At 44.3% G+C, this 16,371-nt stretch overlaps 4 protein-coding genes across 4 annotated transcripts; 3 read left to right on the forward strand and 1 right to left on the reverse strand.

The window, feature by feature from the left end:
* The first annotated feature begins 495 nt into the window (after positions 1-495).
* Positions 496-3,670, forward strand: LOC306713957 (ADP-ribosylation factor 4). Its single transcript, XM_079183819.1, has 6 exons — positions 496-711; positions 1,181-1,261; positions 1,426-1,535; positions 2,433-2,504; positions 2,858-2,983; positions 3,072-3,670. Exons 1-6 carry the CDS (start codon positions 645-647, stop codon positions 3,156-3,158), a joined length of 543 nt encoding a protein of 180 aa, XP_079039945.1. The 5' UTR covers positions 496-644; the 3' UTR covers positions 3,159-3,670.
* On the reverse strand, positions 3,400-6,319 carry lamtor4 (late endosomal/lysosomal adaptor, MAPK and MTOR activator 4). Its single transcript, XM_079183823.1, has 4 exons — positions 6,243-6,319; positions 5,519-5,602; positions 5,239-5,356; positions 3,400-4,353 (listed from the first exon to the last, which is right to left on the reverse strand). The coding sequence occupies exons 1-4, from the start codon at positions 6,243-6,245 to the stop codon at positions 4,256-4,258; spliced, it is 303 nt and encodes a 100-aa protein (XP_079039949.1). The 5' UTR covers positions 6,246-6,319; the 3' UTR covers positions 3,400-4,255.
* A 774-nt stretch (positions 6,320-7,093) lies between these two features.
* Positions 7,094-8,500, forward strand: atp6v1f (ATPase H+ transporting V1 subunit F). Its single transcript, XM_079183822.1, has 2 exons — positions 7,094-7,344; positions 8,037-8,500. Exons 1-2 carry the CDS (start codon positions 7,187-7,189, stop codon positions 8,236-8,238), a joined length of 360 nt encoding a protein of 119 aa, XP_079039948.1. The 5' UTR covers positions 7,094-7,186; the 3' UTR covers positions 8,239-8,500.
* A 365-nt stretch (positions 8,501-8,865) lies between these two features.
* Positions 8,866-15,242, forward strand: lta4h (leukotriene A4 hydrolase). The gene is made up of 19 exons (XM_079183795.1): positions 8,866-9,059; positions 9,940-10,070; positions 10,170-10,290; positions 11,054-11,122; positions 11,285-11,389; positions 11,606-11,658; positions 11,742-11,814; positions 12,462-12,602; positions 12,831-12,854; positions 12,962-13,032; positions 13,245-13,356; positions 13,433-13,577; positions 13,661-13,764; positions 13,848-13,918; positions 14,012-14,066; positions 14,146-14,241; positions 14,611-14,693; positions 14,775-14,879; positions 14,963-15,242. The coding sequence occupies exons 1-19, from the start codon at positions 8,916-8,918 to the stop codon at positions 15,099-15,101; spliced, it is 1,842 nt and encodes a 613-aa protein (XP_079039921.1). The 5' UTR covers positions 8,866-8,915; the 3' UTR covers positions 15,102-15,242.
* The last annotated feature ends 1,129 nt before the right edge of the window (positions 15,243-16,371 follow it).

The following is a 16,371-nucleotide window of genomic DNA, read 5'->3' on the forward strand; positions in this document are numbered from 1 at the left end:
CAGGAAAAAAGACAATTAATGTAGCTCTGAGTGTATTTCTCCCTTTTTGAACGGTACTGTCAAATTATTGAATACAGTGAACAAAATCTAACGTATTATTATTACTTTTATTATTGTTGTTGATATAATACTGACTAAACGATAAACAATACCTAAAACAAACTTAATATATCTTACCATTAAATAATTAACAGGATTGATACGTTGCCTTTTATTTTTAAAGCTGTATTATTATTATGAATAATATTATTTACTCTTATAATGTATCTAACATGGATTGCATGCTGTAATTGTTTATATTTTAATCTTAAATAAAGTATTAAGTAGATTCAATAATATTTTTTTATTTACAGCTGGGTTTTTTTGCACCACGTTAAATGGCCGATTCTACCTTCTTTCCGGTAGAACGTGAACGCGTCATTTCGGCTTCTGGGTGCAATAAAGTTTTTTGTTTTCAGTGACGTCATTTGCTCCGCGTGGCACCGAGGAGCTCCGTAGCTCCGCCCACCTTTCCGTCTGATCTTCCGCCCGCTCTCTACCGTCTCTGACCGGCTGACATTCTCCACCTTTAGGTTGTTTTTTTTATTTTAAATCCTCCCGCCGCTGAACCGGGATATATATTGTATTATTATAAAAAATAAAAAATGGGGTTGACCATCTCGTCCTTGTTCTCCAAGTTCTTCGGAAAGAAGCAGATGAGGATACTGATGGGTGAGTAGGCTAGGCTAACTAGCTGCTAGGTTAGGCTAACTAGCTGCTAGGCTAACTAGCTCCCGGGCTAGGTGACAGATTCTTCTCTCCACCTTCTGATATTAACAATAATTATATATGATAATTATAATTATATAATATATATGATATTAACGTTCAGACAGACTTATTGGACGCTACTGTTGCGCTACAACCGCAACGGAAAAGGAAATAGAAGCTAACCCAGCTATCCGGAAGATGCTACGCTTGGAGCTAACGGGCGTTAAGGTGACGTCATTAGTCATGTGACGTTTCACCGGTCTGTCAGCGTCAGTTTTAACGGCTGTTTATTAACGTTATGAACGTAATCAGAGGTTAACGTGAAGGTTGATTTAAAGTCTCTCTCTGTCTCTCTGCCTGTCTGAAGTGTGATTGATTTAAAGTTGGTTCATATGAAGTTATTTAAAGAAGGTTTCTGGTCTCGTTTCAGTCGGTTTGGACGCAGCTGGAAAAACAACCATCTTGTACAAACTGAAGCTCGGAGAGATCGTCACCACCATCCCGACCATCGGTAGGACAGGTTCCTCTCATAGTCATGGTTCTGTCAGCTGATTGGTTCCTCTCATAGTCATGGTTCTGTCAGCTGATTGGTTCCTCTCATAGTCATGGTTCTGTCAGCTGATTGGTTCCTCTCACAGTCATGGTTCTGTCAGCTGATTGGTTCCTGTGTTCCAGGTTTTAATGTGGAGACGGTAGAGTACAAGAACATCTGTTTCACAGTGTGGGACGTCGGCGGTCAGGACAAGATCCGTCCTCTGTGGAGACACTACTTCCAGAACACACAGGTACACCACTGAGACCAGAACCAGAACACACAGGTACACCACTGAGACCAGAACCAGAACACACAGGTACACCACTGAGACCAGAACCAGAACACACAGGTACACCACTGAGACCAGAACCAGAACACACAGGTACACCACTGAGACCAGAACCAGAACACACAGGTACACCACTGAGACCAGAACCAGAACACACAGGTACACCACTGAGACCAGAACCAGAACACACAGGTACACCACTGAGACCAGAACCAGAACACACAGGTACACCACTGAGACCAGAACCAGAACACACAGGTACACCACTGAGACCAGAACCAGAACACACAGGTACACCACTGAGACCAGAACCAGAACACACAGGTACACCACTGAGACCAGAACCAGAACACACAGGTACACCACTGAGACCAGAACCAGAACACACAGGTACACCACTGAGACCAGAACCAGAACACACAGGTACACCACTGAGACCAGAACCAGAACACACAGGTACACCACTGAGACCAGAACCAGAACACACAGGTACACCACTGAGACCAGAACCAGAACACACAGGTACACCACTGAGACCAGAACCAGAACACACAGGTACACCACTGAGACCAGAACCAGAACACACAGGTACACCACTGAGACCAGAACCAGAACACACAGGTACACCACTGAGACCAGAACCAGAACACACAGGTACACCACTGAGACCAGAACCAGAACACACAGGTACACCACTGAGACCAGAACCAGAACACACAGGTACACCACTGAGACCAGAACCAGAACACACAGGTACACCACTGAGACCAGAACACACAGGTTTGTAAAGTAAGAGGAGCAGAAAGTGTGCATTGAACAGATGTTGGCTGAACGCCTGGCTGTGACCTTCTCCTGTAGGGTCTGATCTTCGTGGTGGACAGCAACGACAGAGAGAGAGTATCAGAGTCTGCTGAGGAGCTCGCTAAGATGGTGAGTGACTCAAAGCTTCTCATTGTTTCCTCTAAATATCACCACTTCATTCTATTTATCTACAGAACTCAGATCTGTGGGAATGTTTTGAATGTGGAGCATCGTGTCTGCATCTCTCAGCAGAGAGAACATGACATCATATAAATACTAGATCATATTCCTTCATATGAATGAAGACATTTTTAATAAAGACAGGAATGAAGTGTTAATAATGACATAACCAAACGTTTACCAGCAGGAAATGCATCACACAATCTATGACGTCATCGGTCACATGACTCTCTGTAGATCTATGACGTCATCGGTCACATGACTCTCTGTAGATCTATGACGTCATCGGTCTCTCTCTGTAGATCCAGGAGGACGAGCTGAAGGATGCGGTTCTTCTGGTTTTTGCCAACAAACAGGATCTTCCAAACGCGATGGTCGTCAGTGAACTCACCGACAAACTGGGTCTGCACAGCCTTCGCAACAGAACTGTAAGGATCATATTAATCACACACACACACAGAGCTCACCTGTCCAGGTGTTGTCTGATCCCAGTGTCACCTGTCTGTGTGTCTACAGTGGTACGTCCAGGCCACCTGTGCCACTCAGGGTACCGGTCTGTACGAGGGTCTGGACTGGCTGTCCAATGAGCTGTCGAAGCAATAGACCACCTGACAGGAAACAGGAAGTAGCAGACTGATGTCATCATCGAGTGATGTCATCGATGGATGGCTGTGTACAAAGTGATGAAGAGGAGGGGGGGGGGCGTTTACCCGAACTGATTTTTGTTTTTTTAAATTATTAATGTGTCGTCTGTAAGAGGAAGTGATGTCATGGACTCTGAGCTCATCCTCTTCTTCTGTTCTTCCTCTTAGAGTTGTTTGTTTGTTTTCTTTTATTCCGCATGTTTCAGAATCATGTGACAGGAAATGATGAGGGGGTGTGCCTGTGGGCGGGGCTAACTACAGGTGACAGTTTCCAGGGGGCGGGCTTATCTACAGGTGACAATTACCTGGGGGCGGAGTTATCTAGAGGTGATAGTTGGGGGCGTGGTTACCTGCAGGTGACAGTTACCTGGTTGTGTGACGACTCATTCCACTGAGCCTGAAGGCCTCGGCATTCCTCCACGGTGTGAAGAAGCGAGACGATGATGCAATAAAGGTGTTTTTTTCTTCTCAGCTGTTTGACAGATTTTTGTTTTTATAAAAACTTGAAGATGCAAAGAGTCAAATATTTAAATACTCGTTTTTTTTATAACTTTTTTTTTATGTCCCAACATGATAAATTTGTATTTGAACAAATCAAATGTGTTTTCATGAAACATTTTGTGATCAAATCGTTTGAATAATACGACAATATTCACTTTAATCTTTAATCAATAACAATATAACTACAGTTATGTTTTTCATTGGAAACGTTTCTACGTCTTAACATGAAGAGTAGCTTCATAACATTTACATTTCTTTATTCATAAAAATACTTATTTCATTGTTTAAATCGTTCGGAAGGAAAAAAAAAACAGATTCAAGAAATAAGAGTCTGTCCTTCAGAATAAAAGCAAAGTAAATAGTTTTTAGTTACATTTTGGTCAAATTAAAACAATATCTCAGTCACAACATGTTAATCTTTATTAATCTCAACGGTTTAAATTATTCAGTTAAATACACAAATCCAAACAAAGCGTTATGTAGAGTTTAACAGTTAGACTCTAATGACTTCCAGCTGCAGACCAACCGATGACCTCACTTCCTGTGTGTCGCTCTCTAAGCGTTGATTGGTTCCTGCTGGTTGTTCTGACGTTTGACCACAAAAACCTTCTGACCGGAAACCGTCACCATGTAAACAAAGTCCTCCAGAGTCACTGAGGAGAGAAGACGGAACACAGGTGAGAGAGTGAGTCACTGCAGGAGAGAGAGAGTCACTACAGGTGAGAGAGTGAGTCACCGCAGGTGAGAGAGTGAGTCACTGCAGGTGAGAGAGTGAGTCACTACAGGTGAGAGAGTGAGTCACTGCAGGAGAGAGAGAGTCACTACAGGTGAGAGAGTGAGTCACTGCAGGTGAGAGAGTGAGTCACCGCAGGTGAGAGAGTGAGTCACTACAGGTGAGAGAGTGAGTCACTACAGGTGAGAGAGTGAGTCACTACAGGTGAGAGAGTGAGTCACTGCAGGAGAGAGAGAGTCACTACAGGTGAGAGAGTGAGTCACTGCAGGTGAGAGAGTGAGTCACTGCAGGTGAGAGAGTGAGTCACTACAGGTGAGAGAGTGAGTCACTACAGGTGAGAGAGTGAGTCACTGCAGGAGAGAGAGAGTCACTACAGGTGAGAGAGTGAGTCACTACAGGTGAGAGAGTGAGTCACTGCAGGTGAGAGAGTGAGTCACTGCAGGTGAGAGAGTGAGTCACTACAGGTGAGAGAGTGAGTCACTGCAGGTGAGAGAGTGAGTCACTGCAGGTGAGACAGTGAGTCACTACAGGTGAGAGAGTGAGTCACTGCAGGAGAGAGAGAGTCACTACAGGTGAGAGAGTGAGTCACTACAGGTGAGAGAGTGAGTCACTGCAGGTGAGAGAGTGAGTCACTGCAGGTGAGAGAGTGAGTCACTGCAGGTGAGAGAGTGAGTCACTACAGGTGAGAGAGTGAGTCACTGCAGGAGAGAGGGTGAGTCACTACAGGTGAGAGAGTGAGTCACTGCAGGAGAGAGGGTGTCCTCTCCTCCAGGTGAGCGGCTGGCCTGGAGACAGTGTTGGTTACCTGACATGCGTTTGAAGGGCGGCTCAGGTGATCCAGGTAACTTAAATCGACTCGCTGTTCGAACCATCTGCATCATCACCCCTGCTGTGTGCTCATCGTTCTCCAGCTCACCTGCTGACTGATGACACAACCAAACATAACTTTATTTAAACACCGAATCCTTCAGCAGCTCATAACGATTCAGGAAATGTATTTTGCATTAAACAGTTACAGATGAACCAGAGTGTAAAAGAGAGCGTTACAGAGAACGTTACAGAGACAGGAAGTCTGTGTGACTCACAGCCAGAACCCCGTCCTCACTGATCACCAGGTACCCGAGCTGATCTGGGATCCGCTCCAGTCCTGCAGTCAGACCAGCTGTCGTCTGTCAACAACAGATATGGAGATCATTACATACATAAATATAAATATCTTATATTATCCATCAGAACTACAAACATACAGTTCATTTAAAGCTCAGTTAAAGAAATGTTAGTTAGTACTTAGCTCTGTAACTGCACCTCACTGTCTGTCTGTCTGTCTGTGATTTGCCGGTCGCCCCTCATCTACCTGCTTGTCTCTTCTTGTTGTTTGGTGTCTGACTAACTTATATATTTAATATACTCTGCATGCTTTATGTTTGAGGATGTTTTTAGTGTGTAACAATGTAGCATAATCTTTAGTCTATTTAACATAATTATCTCATTTACCGTCTGTGTTGATTTGTCTCGTTAGTACTTGATAACGTAGTATAAGAGTCTCCTGAATGATGATACTACTTATATGAATATGTTTTTATGAATGAGCACCACTGTCCCTTATCTAATAAACCAATAAACAAACAGACAGACCGGATCATCAGGAGCTAACAGGCTAATCAGTAAACAGTTAAACTCTGAGACGCTGTAAAGTCCGAGGCAACATGAACGTCACAGCGAGAATTCAAATAACTTCAATATGATTTTAAAAAGTCAAACAGGAAACTTAAATTCATCAGAAACATCATCTTTAATATCACAACTCACCATTTTCTTCTTCTACTGTTTTTCTTTTACGAGCTGGAGCTCAGCTGCATTTCCGGCTTTCTTGCGAAGGAAGCGCGTGCTGCACATGCGCAGTAAAATGTGTCTCTTTTTTTTTACATTAACTTTATCTATAAATTGTCAGCATACAGAGTTGATCTGGTCTGAAGTGGCTAAATGAATATATATATATATATATCTTTAATAAAGGTTTTGAAAAGGTTCCACTTGACACTGCGCATGCGTCAAACGCCGTTCACGTCCACAGCTCCAGTCAACAGTCTCGTGATTTATCATGTGACTTATGAGACCTTCATGTCCTGTCGGAAATTACAGTTCACTACATCAACACATGACTATGAGCAATAAAGAAGAGAAGAAGAAGAAGAAGAAAAGCTTTATTTAATCTTCAACACGCAAAACTTTATTAGCAAAAAAAACAATGTATGTCACGTGAGGCACAAACAAATATACAGTATAATATATATATATATATATATATATATATATATATATATATATATATATATATAAAATATGTATTGTACAATATATATATATATATATATATTATATAAATCAATAAAACAAAACAAACAACTCTTTTAAAAACAACAATAAAAAAGTACCTGAAGGCAGCATGTCTCCACATGACGTCATCGTTCAACGTTATCCGAATGTTGTAAAATAATGTTTTTTTTATTTTTAATTAATATGAACTTATTATTAAGAAGTTTAAGAGCATCGATCGATTATCGATCCTTTGTTTTTTTATTTGCGTCACAGCAGCAGGGTGCGCGCGCACATACATATGTGTATATTTAGCTAAAGCGGAAGTGGCCGGTCAGCTGACCTGCTCACGTGACTCTTCATCCTCTTGGACCGAACAGAAGCTCCGGTCCCCCTCGTTTCTCTCCGTTAATCGATCCTCTGAAAGCTCTCCGGTGATGGCTGGACGCGGGAAACTGATCGCCGTGATCGGTGACGAGGACACGTGCACCGGATTCCTGCTCGGCGGGATCGGTGAGCTCAACAAGAACCGGAAACCCAATTTCCTGGTGGTGGAGAAGGACACGAGCATCACGGAGATCGAGGAGACCTTCAAGTAAGAAGAGCCTCAGAACGGCTCAGACGGTTAACGAGCACCGAATATACACGTGATTATCAGTTCTCCGGTTTCTGATCAAACACATTCTAATCACGAGGACACAAACGTCACATCGGTGACGTCACACAAGTAGGAGTCTGTAAATGTGTGTGTGAGCTGATTTAAAGTCAGTGATCAGTACCAGACTGAGTATATGTTGATAAACAATCATTTAATAACTGTCACATAATAATAATAAACTATAATAACCAGGGCTGCAGCTAACGATGATTTAATAATCAATGTTATCGATGTCATCGATTCGTTGTTGCAGCCCTGCTAATAACTATCTCATCATCATCATCATCATCATCATGAGCCCTCTCCTGAAGTCAGCTAGGATGCAGACTTTACCTCAGGGAATTACCCACAATTCATAGCAATGTGACGTTAAAGAGGTGACAGAGGAGACGTAAACAAAGAGGCTCAATATGACATGAAGTCAAACATTCAGCGTCACAACATGAACTCAGACATTCATTCATTCATCAAATATTAGGTTGTGTTATTGAAAGCTTTCTTCTTTCATTCATTTAAATTATGTTTCTCAAGCTTTTCTAAATGTTTAAAACACTTTTCCACAGTGAACTCTTTAAGTTGTTTATTTCCTGACCCTAGTCTCTTCCTCTTCCTCTTCCTCTTCCTCGTAGGAGCTTCTTGGCTCGTAACGACATCGGCATCATCCTCATCAACCAGTTCATCGCCGAGATGATCCGTCACGCCATCGACGGCCACATGCAGTCCATCCCGGCGGTGCTGGAGATCCCGTCCAAGGAGCATCCGTACGACGCCTCCAAGGACTCCATCCTGCGCCGCGCCAAGGGAATGTTCTCCGCCGAGGACTTCCGGTAGACGCCGATCCGTCCCGATCGATCCTGAAGCTCTCGTATCGATCCCCCGTATATAAGTGTACCAATATATATATATATATATATATATATATATATATATATATATATAAACTCCTCCACGGGTCTTCTTCATGATGAATATGATTAAAGTTGTTCTTTTCTCTCTGTGCTGAGAGTGTGTGAGTGTTTAATGTGTTTCCAGATGTTGTAACTTATTAAAGATTAGAATCGATGTTGTAGAAAATAAAGGTTGTTGTTTGTGACGTTCTGGTTCGTCTGTGTTATTTAAATATTCATTTACTTTTTAAATCTGACTTTTTATTTCTCATTTAAATGTTTAATTCGTCCACACAGATGCAGAGTAAGTCTGTCAGACTTCTGATCTTGTCACCATGACGATGTTTTAATTATCAAGTCTAACTTTTTATTTTTTTGTAATTTTTTATCCTTTTTGGTATTTTTTATTTATTTTATTTGTGTACATTTCTTTTCTCTGATCCGGGACCACTTGTTGTTCGGTTAAACGTTTCTGTGCTTCAAAATAAAAGCATGTCACACTTGACTCTTATTTTGAAAAGAGGCGGTTCCGGATGTGAGCGCAGCGTGTTCCGGTAGCTATAAGAGCGTGTGTGTCGGTCCAGTCTCTCCGTACTCTCCGTCACTCACCGGACCGTCGTCATGGACCCGTGCTCCTTCTCCTCCGTCACCAGGTGCGTCACCAGACACCTGAACCTCAACCTGCGCGTGGACTTCGAGCGGCGCGTGATCCGGGCCCAGGTGGAGCTCACCGTGGAGGTTCTGGAGGACCGCTTCTCTGCTCTGGTAACGTTACCGGAACCCGGTGCACGTTGGCCTCAGAGCTGTAACGGTGCACAGAATCCATGTGAATGAAGAGGTTTTAAACCCCTTAGAGGCCGATCCGGATCCTCAGGTTCACTTTGATTAAAACAAGTTCATCCTAAAGTGAAGTAAACGTTATCGGGACAAACTGATTTCATTTAACGGATTGAGTTTCATTATGACGTCAGTATTTATTTAGTGACATTACATCTGACTTTCACTTAGTTTATAAAATCTATTTAAATCCACTTTATACTTATTATCACTTACAAATATCATATTTTAAACTTTTCTATCAGTCAAATATATCAGTTTTAATAATATTATTATCAATGTCACATTTTCTTAAGTCTCAATATTTCAACTCATTTAAAGAAGAGAATCAGTGACGTCATCGTGATGCGATGATTGCGGCTGTGAGCTGCTGGACTTTATATATATATATATATATTTATATATATATATATATATATATATATATATATATATATATATATAAATATGACTGTTTTTAAGGACGGACCGTCAGAAGACCAAAACATGTAGAAACCAGGAAGTCTTTTATTGATTATAAATGTCAGATATTAAGTTTTTTAATTCCTTTAGACGTCACCGATATCAACAAATATCACTATTTCTATAAATCGTTCTACTTCTTGATGTGTTTCCAGCTCTAACATCTGTCTTGCAGGATGGACTCATGAATACATTCTAGTCCCTTCATGAAGTGCATTGTGTTCGTTATTGTGTGATAATAAAGTGGAGTCTGCTGTGATGGAAGCTGGACTTTGACTGTACAGGTGTGTACAGGTGAGTGCTGACTCATTAATATCTCGTTAATGGAAGTTCTTGATCTGGTCAGACTTTGGACACCAGAGACCTGCAGGTCGTGTCGGTGAGCGCTAACGGACAAGCGGCGCGCTTTACGATGGGCCCTAAACACAGCTTCAAGGGGACGCCGCTGGACATCACGCTGCCCTTTGACCTCTCCAGGTGACCCCCCCCCACACACACACACCTCCTCTTCTGTCTCCATTCAAAGTCTTTTCAAAATAAAATGCCACTAACGTGCTTGTGCTGTGGACCAATCAGGGGGCAGCATGTGGTGGTGGCGGTGACCTATGAGACGTCTCCGTCGGCGTCGGCGCTGCAGTGGCTCTCACCTGAGCAGACGGCCGGCAAGAAACAACCGTACCTGTTCAGCCAGTGCCAGGTGAGCCCGACCAGTATTGATTATAGTATCGATCTGTGTAGTATTCATCTGTGTAGTATCGATCTGTGTAGTATCGATCTGTGTAGTATCGATCTGTGTAGTATTCATCTGTGTAGTATCGATCTGTGTAGTATCGATCTGTGTAGATCTGTGTAGTATCGATCTGTGTAGATCTGTGTAGTATCGATTGATTGAATGATGAATCAATAACAATCCTCTGAGTATTGACGGTTGAAATAGCGGTCAGGGTTTCAGTGTTTCAGGGTTTCAGGGTTTCAGGGTTTCAGTGTTTCAGGGTTTCAGTGTTTCAGTGTTTCAGGGTTTCAGGGTTTCAGTGTTTCAGGGTTTCAGTGTTTCAGGACGTTGTGTCATGAGATGAAGAAGTCGTCGGTTTGAGATGTCGACACTTTAAACCGTCGTCTTTGTTCCTCTTTTCTTTCCAAAGAGTTTCCTCTGAAGTATTGATCCATACAGACGTGTTCTATGATCAGGCCTGAATGCACCGGCCGTAGTTTGTTGGACTCTGTGTCGTTTTGATGTTCAAGAGACAGAACAGATATTTATGAATGCTAGTAAAGGGTTGTGTTCACACTGCTAACCTGCCTGCAAGTCAGAGTGTTGGTAGAACAAACCTTGTAGTCTTTCAAGAAATAAAGAACAAAATACAGATTCATATTAATAATACTTATGATGATGATATCAACACTTCCCATCTCTACAATCAATCAGGCTAAATAACGTTTCCCTCTGCGTCGTCTTAAAGGCTCATCACTGCAGGAGTATGGTTCCCTGCCAGGACACTCCGTCTGTCAAACACACCTACTACGCTCAGGTAACACACACACACACACACACACACACACACACACACACACACACACCTACACACACACACACACACACACACACACACACACACACAGGTGAAAGACAATGCAAAGACGTTTGTTAAGTGATATTTGTGTCTCGGTGTGCCCTGTGTCGTGTCTCTCAGGTGTCGGTGCCTAAAGACCTGGTGGCCGTGATGAGCGCCGTGAGAGACGGACAGGAAGTCGACCCTCAGGACAAAGACCGCGTCGTCTACAGGTTCAGACAGCCGGTCAGTCCGCTCTCCTTCTGCTCATCGCTCCTGTGACGTCACGCGTTGGTTAATAGGTTTCAGGAAGTAGATGAGTCATAGAACTGTAGTTACATAGCCAGCTCTGTAGCGTACGGCTGGCTAGTTAGCCGGCTAGCTTGTGTGCTTTTAAATGTACCTAAAACATGTGTTGATGTCAGAGTTTGAAGCTGATCAGTCACCGTCTGACGCCCTCAGGTGCCCATGCCTTCTTACCTGATCGCCATCGTGGTTGGAGCTTTGGAGAGCAGGTGATCCCTCTCGCCCGTTCACTGATGTCATTGTGGCGCCTGCAGCAGGTAAACAGTGTTTCTCTGCTCTGATTGGTCGACAGGGAGATCGGGCCGAGATCCAGAGTTTGGTCTGAGAAGGAGTTTGTGGACAAAGCGGCGTTTGAGTTCTCTGAGGTGAGTCTCAAATCCCACTGAGCGCCCTTCATCCCACCGGTTCACCTGTAGAGCCCAACATCGTGCGACCAAAGATCTGCATCAAGGCGTTTTTTAAGATTCTGGCGGTTTCACGGTGTTTTATTTTTCCTCGACTTTACTGCGTTCGTCACACGCTGCCTCGAGCAAAAGCCTCTCCGAGCGTCGTGTGAGCCTTCGGCTCCACTCGCGCTAACGTCGCTGATTGACCTTGAAGTTAGCAGACTGTTGTGCTAGCGGGCTAGCTAGCTAGCGAGCTGTACCCAGCATGCCGTTTGGCAGTGAAATTTTATAAATGTACAATTTGTAACACTAATTGTTTATGTGTCACAAGCTGTTGTGTCGTGGTGTTCTGCTCTGTTGAAGAGCGTTAGTTGTGGGTTATTGTTGTTATAAAGTTATAACAGTTGAGGACACTAGCGCCGACTGTAGCCTTCTTAGCGAACGATATCTTTAGCTGCCTGTTGAAGAGTGACAGCGGTTGTTTCGGCGACGACGGTGTGAAACATGAATATCATACGGGAAATTAAAACCCGGCACACCGCCCGGCACGACTGAACCATGACTGTTACGACACGCTGTCGCACATCTTTCATCACAAACGTAATGCGCCACGTGTTCCGTGTCAGACAGAGACCATGTTGAAGGCAGCTGAGGACCTGGCAGGACCGTACGTTTGGGGTCAGTACGACATCCTGGTTCTTCCTCCGTCTTTCCCTTACGGAGGCATGGAGAACCCCTGTCTGACCTTCGCTACGCCCACCCTGCTGGTACACACACACACACACACACACACACACACACACACACACACACACACACACACACACACACACACACACACACACACACACACACACACACACACACACACACACACACACACACACACACACACACACACACACACACTATATATTTAAAAACCCTAACGATGATTATTCTACCTGACCAGCATCATGAGACTGTTAACTGGCTGCTTGCTTGTCTCTTCACAGGCAGGAGACAAGTCTCTGTCCAACGTGAGTATCGAACCGCTGCTCAGCTGGTCGCCTCATGTTGTTGATCTTTGTTCACGTGGTCACATGTTGTTGTTGTTGTTGTTGTTGTTGTTGTTACTTCCTGTCAGGTGATTGCTCACGAGATCTCACACAGCTGGACCGGGAACCTGGTGACCAACAAGACCTGGGAACACTTCTGGTAAACTCAACGATCAGACTCTTCATCTGACTTCAGAAGACGCAGAAACAAAATGAATCAATAAATGTTCCTTTTACAGATTCAAATAGTTTTTTATTCGATTAAATAAAGTGTTACTGTTTCTAGATGAATTGAAAAGCTGCTGAATCGTGACACATTGTTTTATTCTTATTGTTTGTTTACGTCTGAATCGATGATCACGTGACCTGCAGGCTGAACGAGGGTCACACGGTTTACCTGGAGAGGATGATCGGCAGGTCTCTGGTCAGCGAGCAGTTCAGACAGTTCAAAGCCATGGGGGGCTGGAAGGACCTGCAGGACTCGGTGAGGACCTGAACGTGGTCTAAGGGGTTTGAGTGGTTTTGAGTGATGCTTCTTACTCGTCTGCGTCGTCACTCAGGTGAACACCTTCGGAGCCAACAACGTGCTGACCAACCTGGTGCCCAGCCTGCAGGACGTGGACCCGGACGACGCCTTCTCCTCGGTGCCCTACGAGAAAGGCTTCGCTCTGCTGTACCACCTGGAGGAGCTGCTGGGGGGGCCAGGTAACACCTGCACACACCTGCACACGCGTGTCCGCTCCTGAAGGTGTCCTTTTACTCATCTGTCGGTTTGTTCGGGTCTTCAGAGGTGTTCATGGGTTTCGTGAAGTCCTACATCCAGATGTTCGCTTACGGCAGCGTCACCACAGACGAGTGGAAGAACCACCTGTTCACCTACTTCAAAGACCAGGTGAGACGCCTCCGGATCCGGATCAGAACTTCTACAGTCCTGGTTTGTAGGAGGACTCTGATCCGCGTTCTTGTCTTTCTCAGGTGGACGTCCTGAACAAGGTGGACTGGAACGCCTGGATGTTCACTCCTGGGATGCCTCCAGTCAAACCTCAGTGAGTGGACCCTGTCAGACCTCCACCAGGTAGTCCAGTCTTTAAAACCTGGTCCCCTTTTGGTTCTGATGTCGTTTTATCCGTTGTGTTCAGGTACGACACCACGCTGGCTGATGCCTGCATCGCTCTGTGCCAGAAGTGGGTCAAGGTAAGACCTGGACCCCACGTGGACCTGTGTTTTTCTTTTTGTGTTCAGAGTCAAACATCCGTCTTCTGCCCCCCTTCAGGCTAAAGACCAGGACCTGAGCAGCTTTAAAGAGTCCGATGTGAAGGCGCTGTCGTCTCACCAGCTCATCGAGTTCCTGTCCCTCCTGCTTCATGAGGTAAACCACCACAGTCCGCTTCACTGAAAGTCCACTTCAGTTCACCACAGTCCGCTTCACTGAAAGTCCACTTCAGTTCACCACAGTCCGCTTCACTGAAAGTCCACTTCAGTTCACCACAGTCCGCTTCACTGAAAGTCCACTTCAGTTCACCACAGTCCGCTTCACTCAAAGTCCACTTCAGTTCACCACAGTCCGCTTCACTCAAAGTCCACTTCAGTTCACCACAGTCCGCTTCACTCAAAGTCCACTTCAGTTCACCACAGTCCACTTCACTCAAAGTCCACTTCAGTTCACCACAGTCCACTTCACTCAAAGTCCACTTCAGTTCACCACAGTCCGCCTGACTTCACGTGTTTGTTCCTTCAGGATCCTCTTCCTCTGACTCATGTGAAGAAAATGCAGGAGGTTTATGATCTCAACGCCATCATGAACTCAGAGATCCGCTTCAGGTAAGAGTCCTGGATCGGGTCTTTCTTTTGAAACTCCGCCCCCTTCCCTGGAAGCCCCCTGATTGGCCCTTCTCCCTCCAGGTGGCTCCGGTTGTGTGTGCGGTCCAGGTGGGAGGAAGCGGTCCCCATGGCGCTGAAGATGGCGACGGAGCAGGGCAGGATGAAGTACACCAGGCCGCTCTTCAGGTACTTCTACACGCTCAGTACATCAAATATGTGTTCAAAGCAGTTCTCTTTGTGACTCTTGTGTACTTGTACTTTGTCTCCAGAGAGGTCTTCAACTATGAAAAGTATCGCGAGGAAGCGGTTCGAGTGTTTGTGGCTCACAGAGCCGCGATGCACCCGGTCACCTCCGGACTGGTCGGCAAAGACCTGAAGGTGGACGCCAGTAAGACCACCAGCCTGTAACAACAAACCAGTGAAACCAGGACCAGGACCAGGACCAGGACCAGGATCATCAGGAGCTCCTTCATGTGTTAAGCTGCATTCTTTGGTTAAATAGTTTTTGTCTGTAAATGAAGAAATAAAACCAAGACCGACGTAAACGTCCTTCTCTCTTGTCATCATATCATTACCCAGCATGCAACACTCACTATTGTAATATTGTGTTTTCCACACATTACACTAATAACGTACACACTTCGCTTCGTCAATGTTTTCAACCTGACCGAGATGGAGGAAAGACACGCGTCTGGTTTTTCAAAATAAAAAGGTACAAACAATACATGCATCAAATAAAGATGAAGTGGATTATATTATTATATATATCACCCCATACTGTTAGCAGCTTTAATAACTACTATCATGTGTTCTGCTCTCGTGTCAATATGAAGTCTGATATTCTCTTATTATCAGTTTAATGTGTTAAACTCTATCAAACACGGTCTTTAACTGTGTTAGGTTGATAACTGGTGCAGGAAGTCTGTTTTTCAGAATAAAAGCTTCTAGTAAACTGACTTGGTCAATGGGTCTGAGGTGAACGGCATTGATGCGTCTGATGGATCAACACTGACTTCAGTTTCACCATCTTCTGATGAAGTGAAGAAACAGGAAGTATTAACACAGAGAAGAGGAAGAGGAAGAACTGTTTCTTAACACGACTCCATCTTTAGAAACATTCACGTGTGTCAATAGGAAACGTCTGAAAAACAGTTGAGCAGTGATTCACTTATTTAGTTCAAGTTAATACAAATAATAATAATATATGCACAACATGTGTAACATCTATATGAGTATACATCGGTGGCGGCCGTGCATTCATAGCTGGGCCTTCACTGCTGTCCTGCAGCTGAACACACGGATTCGTGTTAAACCGTTCGGTACGAGGCTTACAAACCGAACGAAACGTTTGAATAATTCTAGTGCGTTTGGAAAATGCAGAAGCTTAAATTGTAGGAAATATAATGTTTCCTGCGCTCACTAGGAGACAACGGTCTGTGTGACCTCTGAACCGGAACAAAAACAGCTGAGGCTCCGCAAGTGTTCCGGGAGGCTAGGCTAACTAGCTTAACGGGAAAACAACAGCAGCAACACGCTTTCTGCTGCAAACTCGAGGGCCATTCAGATATTACATGTAAAAAAACAAACCAGCTGACTTACCAAATGCTGTTCACATCCTCCTGTCTTTGCTGACAAAGAGTTTCATCTCAACTCACAAATCTGTTTCTCCTCCTTCAGT

This window comes from Pholis gunnellus, assembly GCF_910591455.1.
Source record: "Pholis gunnellus genome assembly, chromosome: 22".
In the NCBI taxonomy this organism is placed as follows: Eukaryota; Metazoa; Chordata; class Actinopteri; order Perciformes; family Pholidae; genus Pholis; species Pholis gunnellus.